Below are 11,532 nucleotides of genomic sequence, written 5' to 3'. Positions count from 1 at the left end.
CACTCCCCTCCGTCACACATCGTCACAAAAAGCCAGACCCTCTACCCCCCTACCATGACGTCACACCTTGGCCTACAACCCCCTCAAAAAGGCAGTTTAATTTTTTCTTAAAACATCGATATTTTTTCCAAAATCTTGTCTGAACTCTCTCAACATAGAGTATTTTACTAAAACGCGAAATATCTGCTAAAATTGGTTTTCTAACATTAATTTTTGTTAATGCAAAAATGTGACGTCCCACCATCTGAACCCCCCCCCCCCCCGCCTCCCTCTCATCACACACCGTCACAAAATTACGGACCCCCCTCCCCTCTACGAGTGTGAAGTCATTTATGGACGACCCTTAATATTATTATGATGTCACCATGTTAGTCTATATTGTTATGGTTTTTTATCATGTGACCTTTTACCAGTGTAAATGTATTGTTATTACATTTTGTTTACAGATACTGGTGATAACTTTCATGTAAATAAAGTTGGTTGAGCTGTTTCGTAGTATTTGTTTCTAGTCACAAGTTTCTGAATGGATAAATGATAAATTACTACACAACCTACCCAGTGTTTCTTCCAGAGATTTGACTCCGCGGGAGGGGGGGGGGGGGCACTTGATATTTTCGGGCGGAGTGGTTGTCGGACACTGGTCAAAGTATATATTTTCTATATGTTCCATTTCATTCTGGGGGGGGGGGACTTTTTGGGTGGGGGGCGTGGGGGGGGGGGCATATGTCCCCGGGCGCCGACCTTAGGGGGCGCCAAAATCGGTTGGAAAAACAAATTGAAAGTTTGAAGGGGGTGCAAATCGAAAGTCTAACGGGGTGCAAATTGAAAGTGTGAGTGGGGGGGGGGGGGTGGAAATCGAAAGTCTGAGGGGGAGGGTGCAAATCGAAAATTTGTCCCCGGCCGACTGGTAAGGTCGCTACGACTCTGGGGCCGGGTCGTTGACCCCCCCCACCCCCTCCCCCTCGAAGAGATACCTGGAAAAAACCTTGTACCTGCCTCGCAAGCTAAGGCTATGGAGTTGCATGTTGCCTCAACTCTGTTGTCGGACGATTGGTTAAGTTGTGAGTGTTACTGAAGGGCAGATGGTAAAACATATTTTAGTGTGCACGACTGCTAACCTTCAACAATCTCGAGTTCAGATCCTGGAGTGTTTCTTTCAGACATTTCTCTCGGGGAATTGGGGGGAACTTGAAGCATTCGATAGAGAGTGGGGGCTCACTTGAATTTCTAAGAGTGGGGCGGGCACTAGTTAAGTAAATATGTGTAATAAAATGTATAATGTTTCTATTCCGTTGCGGGAAGGGCAGCATTTGTGGGTGCCACCCCCTCCACTTGAAGAGACGCCTAAAAGTAACGCTGATACCGAAGTTGAGTGAGAATTACATCCCACTCAGCATCAATAGATAGCCGATTAATGTTAGAAAAAAGGTCGGCTTTTCACAAAGTAGCCAGATAAATTTCTGAATTCGGCCATGAATGTGGTTCACTGAGTTCCTGGATGTGTGATAAACAACAGGAGTTGAGCCCTATTGTGCCGAAAATCCTATTTAAATTTTCATCTGTTACATTTACGAGATGGAATAAAAGGTGAATTTGATAGTTGAATCCTCACTATGAGACGAAAAGATTCGACTGAAGAAAACAAGTTCCGAGGCCAATTCGTAGGGATAAAACACACAATCAAATACATCTTTGAGAAGGACAGTAGAAAGAGATGTTAGGGTAGATAGACTTACATAGTCTCAACTAAAGACAACTGCCTAAGCAAGGAGTGAAGCTAAAAATAACAACAGAACACATACCATTTTTTCAGCGATTATATTTTTATATCATCAATCATCGCATATTAAAGACTCGACCTTTTATCATTGAACCCATACATTCGTCCACCACCCCCACCCCCTCCCTGTCAGTGGTCCTCCTCCTTCCACATGTAGAACAAATACTTCAGCTCTAGTGAGGTATGGCGGATGGTATACGAGTCCAAATCCAGCTCAACTTTCATCGTCTCCGTCAGGGTAAACAGTTTTGACAGGGGCATCAGGTTTTGAGGTAACTCAAAGTGAACGTACATATCGGTTTCATAAACCTAATGGGGAAATGAGTATTGCATTATGTTGCTGTTTTTATTTTATTTTATTTTTATATATTAGGAAAACAAATAGATGGTCATTTTTTCAGACCACTTTTTAAAGTTTTATTTTTAATTAAGACACGGTTGATAAGTTTAAACTTGTGTCAACTCGTTATGTGCCATGTTGTCAAATAAGCCATTTACTCTGTTTTCACACTGACTTTTTTGTGTGGAGATTTCTACCATAGCTTTTGTCCAATCAAGAACAAACTAACAAGCAACAATTCTTTGATTTTGGAGTTGTCTCTCGTAGATTGGTTGCTGCTCATCAGCTATGGAGGCTTATCTGCTCGAGGGTTCGAATTCGAGACTTTTCGGTTTAGCAACCATGAGCTTTACCGACTCGACCACTCCGACGTCTGATACTCATATTAAGGGGGGAAGGCTCCGGTAAAAAAAAAACTTTTTTAATACTCGTAAGAAAACAGCTATTTCTTTACAGCTTTATTAAGATACATCCGCATATGCATTTCCACTTTAAAAAAATGGTGAAAAAATCTTCGTAATTATGACAACGGCGGCCATCTTGAAAAATTAACACCTTCGTAGGTTTTCCACCATTCATAAAATATTACATTTTAAGCCCTATAAACAATTAATTCATAATCTTCTTCCATATTTTGGGGCACTCAGCTAAAAATTGTAAGTGCATATCTTCAAACTAATTTTTTATGAATTTTCAAAATTTGTGTCCGTTCAAAACACTTAATTTTGGGGAATTTTGGGGCATTAAAACTAGTGTTTTTAATGGACCCACAATTCGAAAATTCATAAAAAATTAGTTTGAAGACATGCACTTAAAATAGGCACTTTGGTTTAACGCTGACAACACTATCTCCCTATACACCGAGGTCATTGCAACAGATGATCTCTACATTAAAAAAAATAAAGATTCCTCTTTAGACCTAACAATCCATTAATATGATGAAGTGGCGTTCATGTTTCTGATCTCGGCATGTAAAGGGATAATGTGGTCAGTACTATGCCCAGCTACCTTTACTTTCCCTAACCTGAGTTAGGTATCCATCAGAGATGGGTGGACTCAGGGACGTTCCACTTGAACCCGGATTCAAACTCGAAATTATTGGGTTAGCAATCTAGCGCTCCACCGCTAGGCCACGCCATCCCATCTCTACATTATGTACTCAATAATTTTGGGCACGAATGGAAAAGTATGGTGATGCTAATTGACGAGAATTTTTGTTGAGATAGGGTATATTAACCCTTACATTTAATGATAGCGATGTTTATTTATTATCGTCATTGTAAGATCACAAATACTTACTTTATTTAAAAGTTCAGACGAATCTTCCCTTTTGAAAATGCGATTTATGTTTCGTTTCAAATTAGTTGCTAACGTTTCTGAAATAACCTGCAATTTTCATAGCTATAAAGTCGTTTTATCATCCCATTTAACAAACTCACCGGAACTCGCTTAAACACAGTGTGGATGTGCTTCACAATGTGCTTTGTTGTGTCCAAGCCGTCTTTCAAGTGCAGGGATATTGTGTAGCTGTTGCCGTACTTTCGACTCAGCTGCTCTGGCGTACCCAGGCAGACTATTCTGCTGTCCACCATAACGGCCATCGTTGTGCAAAGCGTCGTGCACTCTCGACAGCTGGACACAAATAGACTAATTTATGATGTACTAGACAAGTTTATGGTAGTGTATAGTGGCACTCTGGACAGCTGGACACAAATAGACTAGTTTATGATGTACTAGACAAGTTTATGGTGGTGTATAGTAGCACTCTGGACAGCTGGACACAAATAGGCAAGTTTATGATTTACTAGACAAAACTATGGTAGTGTATAGTGGCACTCGGTCTAGTTATACAAAGCCAACGGATTTTCTGTTATGTCGAACGTCTTGCTAACTAGGTGTGTAACTTGGCAGTAACCTACGCGTCTAGTTTTTGGTTTGTACCCAAGACACATGTGGCAGATGCAGTAGATTTAATCTGTTTCGGTTAGCGAGGGAATAATATGTTCATCACTACACCCAGTCGCCTTTGTTTCCCTAACGTGAGTCAGGACCCGAGAATTTCGGGATAGCAGTCAAAAGCTCTACTATGCGACCACTCCGCTGGATTACTAGCACTGTCTCAAGCCTGTTATGAGCAATAGCTTGAGCTAGTAATTGCCGTGTAAGAGAGAGACAGATAGAGAGAGTGTGTTAGAGAGAGAGAGAGAGAGAGAGAGAGAGCGGGGACAACAAAATCATCCAACCTTTCGCTAGCCAGTATGATTGTACAGCCACTCTTCTGATGATGTCTAAGTAAACTCCACATCGCCAACTTGACAATAGGCTCCACCCCCTTTGTGGGCTCGTCCATCAGTATATACGGGGGGTTGCCGATTATAGCTATAGCGAAAGACAATTTCCTTCGGTTGATAATACTGAAAAACAATTGTATAATGTTTACGTTAGCATTTCATGGTGGTTTTTCTTTTATTAGATGACAAACACGTATTTTTCTGACATCGCTAAAATATATTGCTGGTATAAAAAACTAAAACTAAATCAGATCAATAAACAATATTATTAAAGCACGTTTCGTTTGTAGTTAATAAAGCACGTTCTGTGTTTAGATTGCTCCAGATTTTAACTGTCTTTCTTATTTACAATATCAACATTCAATGAAAAAGTTTAGATATTTGTAGCTATTCCTCGGGTTCGAATTCCGATCACCGGTTCGAATTCCGATCAGCGGATCGAATTCTGATTAAGGGTTCGGATATCTAGGGCGTTTTAAAGTCCATTCGGCAGCATAGATACATGACTGATTTTAAGAACTGACCGCTACCGATGTATATTCCGAGGTCACAGAAACTAGTGAACTCTACTTCATATTTCCTACTCACCACAATACCAGATCATGGTAACTTAACTATAGCCTACGATGAGTTGAAACAGGATGGTGAGTATGTAAAGCTTAAACCCACTTGTAGTTCTGCACACGAAAGTCCACAATGGAGGTGAGCAGCGTGACGTCAGCCAGGTACTCAACAATGCGCTGGAGCCTCTGCTCGGGGACGCCCCTGATGCGCCCAAAGAGCAGCAGCGTCTCCCGACCGGTTAACTCGTTGATCAGGTAATCGTCTTGAGAGCAGTAGCCGATGTGTTTGGCTACCTGGAAGATGGCGTGGGGGAAGAAAATACTTGCGTCAGCTTCTAATTACAGCAATGTTTAGTTGTGAGGGATTATGGTAAGCTCCAGTTTGACTTTCAAGTAACAATAACATTTGCTAAATCCTTCAAATAATCATATGCCGAGGTCACAGAAACAAGTGAACTCTACTTCGCTTGGCTTATAGACCGTGAGGTCTGAAAATGGAAACAAAAAATCATTCAAATGTTTGTTTTTAATCAGATATAAAATAACTAGGAGGGCTATTTATTATACACACACATGCAATCATATATATATATATATATATATATATATATATATATATATATATATATATATATATATATATATATATATATATATATATATATACATATATGAAATTATTGTGATTGAGTTTATAGTGTCGACCATGATATCATATAAGTAAGTAGCTGATAATAAAACTACCGTAGCGATAGGGGTTGGCAGGGGGGGGGGGGGGACACATGACCCCGGGCGCCGACCTTAGGGGGCGCCAAAATGGGTTGGAAAAAGTAATCGAAAGTTTGAAGGGAGGGGTGCAAATCGAAAGTTTGAGGGGGGATGCAAATCGAAAGTGTGTCCCCGGGCGCCGGGAAGGGTCGCTACGCCTCTGCTTATACAGTCATTACCGGCTCAAGCTGTTGCTAATTAGCCAGGCAGACTGCAACAGGGTTAACAATCGAGCATTTCATTCAACCATGTTACCAGCCGCTAGACCCGTGGGTTTCCGCCAGGCCTTTCCTTCCTCCCCCAGTGCATCGCAACACCTGGTTTGGACATGAGGGCAGTTCGCTCAAGGTACGACATACGGCCTCCAGCCCATGATCTGAACTCGTGATTTTCAGGTTATCGAGCGCGCGGTCTACTACTAAACCCTAAACTCACAGAAGACGTCACCTAGCTCCTAAATCACTATATCACTGCCTCAGTAGGGGTCGGCGTGGTCGAGTCGGTAAAGCTCATGGTTGCTAAACCGAAAAGTCTCGAGTTCGAACCCTCGGGCAGATGAGGCTCGTTAGCTGGGGACAGCCACTCTTCTAGGAGAGACAACTCCAAAATTAAAACAACTGCTGCCTTGTAGTTTGTTCTTGGTTGGACAAAGGCTATGGAAGCAAATCCAAAAAGAAAAGCAGGCTGAAATCGGAGTCAATGGCCTCAATGGCGCATAACCAGTTGACACGTAACGCTTAATTGTGTTGGAGGCGTGGTCGAGTCGGCAAAAAACTCATGGTTGATAAGTTCGAACAAAGTCTCTCGAGTTCAAACCCACTGGCAGATAAATCTCGATCCCCTTCAACACTAATAATTTAGAACGAAGAAGAAGAAGACTGCCTCAGTTGGTCACGGTAGAGACGCACCCTAAAGAAATCAGTCTTAATGCTGGCGACGGTGTTATAGACGTCACCTAGCTGTTATTTACTGCCTCAGCTGGCCATTGTATAAACTCACCTTAAAGAAATCAGTCTTGATGCTGTGGCCGTTGTAGTAGACGTCGCCGTAGGTCATCATAATCTTCCCCACCATCATGTTCAGCAGCGTTGACTTCCCGCAGCCGGTGTTGCCTAGCAACCCGAAGAAGTCGTTTTTCTTCAAGCCGAGGGAGGTGTTCTCGACGGCGACAAGGGCGCGATCCCTGATGCGGTATTTCTTGCAGATGTTGTAGACGATGATCTCGTCTGGGATAAAACAGGATGTACGCTTTTATAATTGTTGGTCTCGGATGCTGAATTTGTAGATTCAGTACTACATCAAGCCGCTTTTATTCCACAGTACTTGGCATGTACAATTTTGGTTGGTTTCATGGTGGTTCTTTGGACGGGATCCGGTCTCAAAACATTAAGGTTTGTAGCAGAGGCGTAGCGATGGGGGGTCAGGGGGGACAAATGGGTTGGAAAAAGTAATCGAAAGTTTGAAGTAGGGGTGCAAATCGAAAGTTTGAGGGGGGTGCAAATCAAAAGTTTGAGGGGGGGGGGGGTGCAAATCGAAAATTTTGAGTGCAAATCGAAAGTTCGACGGCGGGGTGCAAATCGAAAGTTTGTCCCCGGGTGCTGGGAAGGGTCGCTACGCCTCTGATTTGTAGTCGTAATCTCCACCATCCGACCACCCCGTACCACAAGATATATTTGTTATAGGAAATAAACAGTTACGAGGACGATATTGTACATTAGTCTTTTCAAATTCATCCATCAGTTATCGAGACATTTTTATTGTGAGTGGTTAGTGTTTGGGTGTAAAGTAAGAGTTATTGGCCGTTTTCGATTATGCTAAATAGAAAGGTAGGCTACAAGTAATTATTAAAATACAATATCAAACATTTCCAAAGTGATAAAATATAAATTCATGGGCAATTACATTTACAATATACAATTACGCAAGTTTCTTAATAAACCGATGCTCATGATACAGTAAATGGTCGAATGCTAGAACTCACGTCTGCTAACCAAAAAGTCTCGAGTTTCCCTGGATAGAATTGTCGGACGTCACAGTTATTATGGAGAGTTAAGACAGCTTGACATAATGCTTAACACCTTTATATGGTAAAGTCACAGAAGCAGGTGCACTCTACTTCATCTATCCCGTCGGCATCCAGGTCAGAATATGAACTTTAACTTACATTACAAAACAAGAATGTCACATTTACCGTTAGCAAACAGTATGATCATGTGTGTTCTATGTACCGTTAGCAAACAATATAGTCAAGTGTGTAATATTTACCGTTAGCAAAGAGTATAGTCAAGTGTGTCATATTTACCGTTAGCAAAGAGTATAGTCGTGTGTGTCATATTTACCGTTAGCAAAGAGTATAGTCGAGTGTGTCATATTTACCATTAGCAAAGAGGATAGTCAAGTGTGTCATATTTACCGTTAGCAAAGAGTATAGTCAAGTGTGTCATATTTACCGTTAGCAAAGAATATAGTCAAGTGTGTCATACTTACCGTTAGCAAAGAGTATAGTCAGGCTGTCGTTGATGATCCTCATCCTGACGGCCGTCACGTCGTTGTCGCTCTCGTAGTTCCGCTTGTACCTGGCGTGGTTGATGCGATGGTGCTCGTTGAAGCAGACGTACATGTCAGAACAGCAGCAACAGGCCGAGTACCTAGGGACATATCACTACCTTAGAGCACCATTTCAAAATCAAAACACTCAATTGCAGAGGCGTCGCGAGGCGGGGGCGTGGGGGGGGGGGGGTGCGGACCACACCGGGTGACAACAGCTAGTGGGGTGACACCAAGACGAAAAACTGCAACATATATAGAACAAAAATGCTTTTTGTCAGCTCACTAAATGAATAATTAGAGTTAAAAGGTCAACAATACACCTATATATATATATATATATATATATATAAATATATATATATATATATATATATATATATATATATATATATATATATATATATATATATACTAGCTGCATCCCGTGCTCCGCCACGGTAAATCTTTTTTAAATGTACCAACTTGGGAACAGAACAAAACTAAACGCAACACTAACGAACGCAAAAAAAAAAAAACGTAAAAACAAACATAACACTCATAACATAAACACAATTTAAATGCAATCATAAAGGCATATTGCTCACAGTCTAGCCCGTAGCGTCAAATCGCGCCCTTTCCGAGCGTCGCCGGGCACGTCTGACACAGTGAATGACTATAAAACAGAGGCGTAGCGACTCTTTCCGGCGCCCGGGGAAAAACTTACGATTTGCACCCCCCCCCCCCCCCCCCTTCACTTTTGATTTGCACCACTTTTGATTTGAAATTTCCCCTCCCCCCCTCAAACTTTCGATTTCCACCACCCCACGCACCCCCCCCCCCCCACGCAAATTTTTTCCAACCCACTTTGGCGCCCCCTTAGGTCGGCAACCGGGGACATATGCTCCCCCCCCCTCTCTACTCCTCTCCTATAAAACCCCCAGCAGTATTTAAAATATCCGTGTTTTACCTACCATATTATATCACTTTATCAATTCACGCATTTTTTTTCCCAGTACTTTAAATTTTAAAAAATTACAATAGAGTTTCATAACTAAAACCATTGCGCACCAAATGAACGTGATGACGCGTCTATAATAGTGCTTAATAGTTGATAAAAAAGTATAAGTAGTAAACATTAAATTCCGTGAATAAAATAAATAAAAGATAGCCTTTTATCAATCAATGCTAATTATAATATTCCAACAATAATGTACTCTTACACGTCTGCATAATTTGCATTCACATTTTGCTAATTATATTATTCCAACAATTATTCCGTCTTGCAGATTTTGCATTCACATTTTTAGCGTGAGTTCAATTTATTTTTAAAATACCTCCCTTGGCAAAATTACTAAACAGTTTAATTAGATTTTTCTAACCTACAGTTATTATGTTATAAAAATGTATCCACTTTTTCTAGGAATATTAACGAAAACGATATTTGACATTGATCCTTTTAATATGTTTTAGCAGTGTGCGTATATTTAATATTCTCTTTACGTTATGCAAAATTGTACAAACAGTGTAAATTATAAAATAGCTCAATGCCGCTATATAAACAAACCCTACTCTAATACTTATAATAAGACACTGCGATGCACTGAAAAGCACAGCATGGTGCGAATGTTTACTTGTATGGTTCCAAAAGCTATAGCGATGACAGAAGGAAGGAAGGAAGGAAGGACAGACACAGCCCGCTTATATTATATATATATATATATATATATATATATATATATATATATATATATATATATATATATATATATATATATATATATATATATATATATATACTTTTTTCTTTGGTGTGTGCGTGGGGGGGGGGACACCATGAAGTGCAGCACCGGGTGACACCGGACCTAACGACGCCACTGCTCAATTGGAAAGCTGTTGTTCAAATGTTATATATTTTTATATTTTTAAACATACTAATAATGCAGATCTAAAATATGAATTAAGTTGTATTAAACATTGGTTAAACGAAAGAAAATAAAAATTACCAAAACCGTTTGAGCAATTGGAGTTCGATTGCCAATAAAATTAGCCAGTAGCATAGAGCGTTGGGTAAGAAAAGTAAGTTGGTATTTTGACACAGATCGAACAGTTGGCAGTCGACGTCTGAAGGTAAACAGAGTGAATACAAATAACGTAGTTGATGAAACACATACATTAAAATAAAAGCTAACACATAATAAAATATACTTTTAATTGACCATTGCTACATTCGGAATAATGTTTTTACTTAATAGTAGAGACCTGTTCGTCGGCTTTATTCTATTTTTTTTATTTGGATAAGACACATATTAGCGTTGAAATAATGAAATCAATTTCTAAGGAAACGTTGATTAAAAAGATTAATTAAGAAGGTAATTTGATGATGTGAACATACATTTTTGGTGTCTTGTGAAATTTGAGTTTCCTTTTGAACTTCCAGTTTAAGTTTCATTTTCGATAAAATTTCAGATTTGTTTTTTTAGAGGCTAACATTTATGTTAGATATATGTAATATATTCAAGGAATTTGTATGTTATTTAAGTTAACATACACGTTCATAGCGATTTTTTTAAAAAGTTGTACAGATAATTATAATAAAAATAGCTTGCCTCCATCAAATGCATAAATCGATTGAATATAATTTAAACTAAATAAAGTGGGAGTGATCTCCCTCAACTTTTTAGTATAATCTTATATTACAGTGAAGGGGATTGCAGAGGTGTTGATATAGGTTATGGTTCCAACTAAACATCAACACCATCAACTGAGCACTACCACCACCAACTAAATACGAACATCACCAACTGAACACCACCACCAACTAATTACAAACATCAGCAACTGACCACAACCAACTAAATACAAACATCATCAACTGAACACCACCACCACTAACTAAATACAAACGTCATCAACTGAACACCTCCACCACTAACTAAATACAAACATCATCAACTGAACACCTCCATTAACAAGGAAATACCAACTCTTTACCAACTCTCACCTTGATGAAAATGACGCAAGTCAAACAGCTCTAAGAATGTTCGGTGCAGCAGCAGGTTCGGAAAGATGAGGCCAAGAAAGTATTTTTTCCAGGAGCCCTCTTGAAAGCTTATTATTCCAACCTCATCAACCACCGCTGAGACAGGAGAAGTTATCGGATTAGCCTTAACACACGTATGCACACGTTGGAAACAGAGGCTTTTAGCTGCATATTTTAATTATAAACATAAAAATTATAGTGAGGGGATGTCAAATTTAAGG

At 39.9% G+C, this 11,532-nt stretch overlaps 1 protein-coding gene across 1 annotated transcript; it reads right to left on the bottom strand.

Annotated features, from left to right (window-relative positions):
* Positions 1 to 1,909: 1,909 nt before the first annotated feature.
* LOC131952906 (phospholipid-transporting ATPase ABCA3-like) lies at positions 1,910 to 11,318 on the bottom strand. Its single transcript, XM_059315844.1, has 8 exons — positions 11,273 to 11,318; positions 10,275 to 10,392; positions 8,230 to 8,390; positions 6,742 to 6,968; positions 5,081 to 5,268; positions 4,364 to 4,534; positions 3,560 to 3,752; positions 1,910 to 2,089 (listed from the first exon to the last, which is right to left on the bottom strand). The coding sequence occupies exons 3-8, from the start codon at positions 8,360 to 8,362 to the stop codon at positions 1,910 to 1,912; spliced, it is 1,092 nt and encodes a 363-aa protein (XP_059171827.1). The 5' UTR covers positions 8,363 to 8,390; positions 10,275 to 10,392; positions 11,273 to 11,318.
* Between the last annotated feature and the right edge of the window lie 214 nt (positions 11,319 to 11,532).

This window comes from Physella acuta, unplaced genomic scaffold (genome assembly GCF_028476545.2).
Source record: "Physella acuta isolate Inbredline_101_S28 unplaced genomic scaffold, ASM2847654v3 ptg000074l, whole genome shotgun sequence".
NCBI classification, from domain to species: Eukaryota; Metazoa; Mollusca; class Gastropoda; family Physidae; genus Physella; species Physella acuta.
Note: the sequence above shows the minus strand (reverse complement) of the source record. Positions and strands in the feature narration are given on the sequence as shown.

Coding starts and splice junctions, on each gene's coding strand:
- LOC131952906 (XM_059315844.1), bottom strand. CDS start 8,362: ATGTACGTCTGCTTCAACGAGCACCATCGCATCAACCACGCCAGGTAC. Junction 5,269..6,741: donor TCAAGACTGATTTCTTTAAG/GTGAGTTTATAC, acceptor GCCATCTTCCAG/GTAGCCAAACACATCGGCTA. Junction 3,753..4,363: donor ATCATACTGGCTAGCGAAAG/GTTGGATGATTT, acceptor ATTTGTGTCCAG/CTGTCGAGAGTGCACGACGC.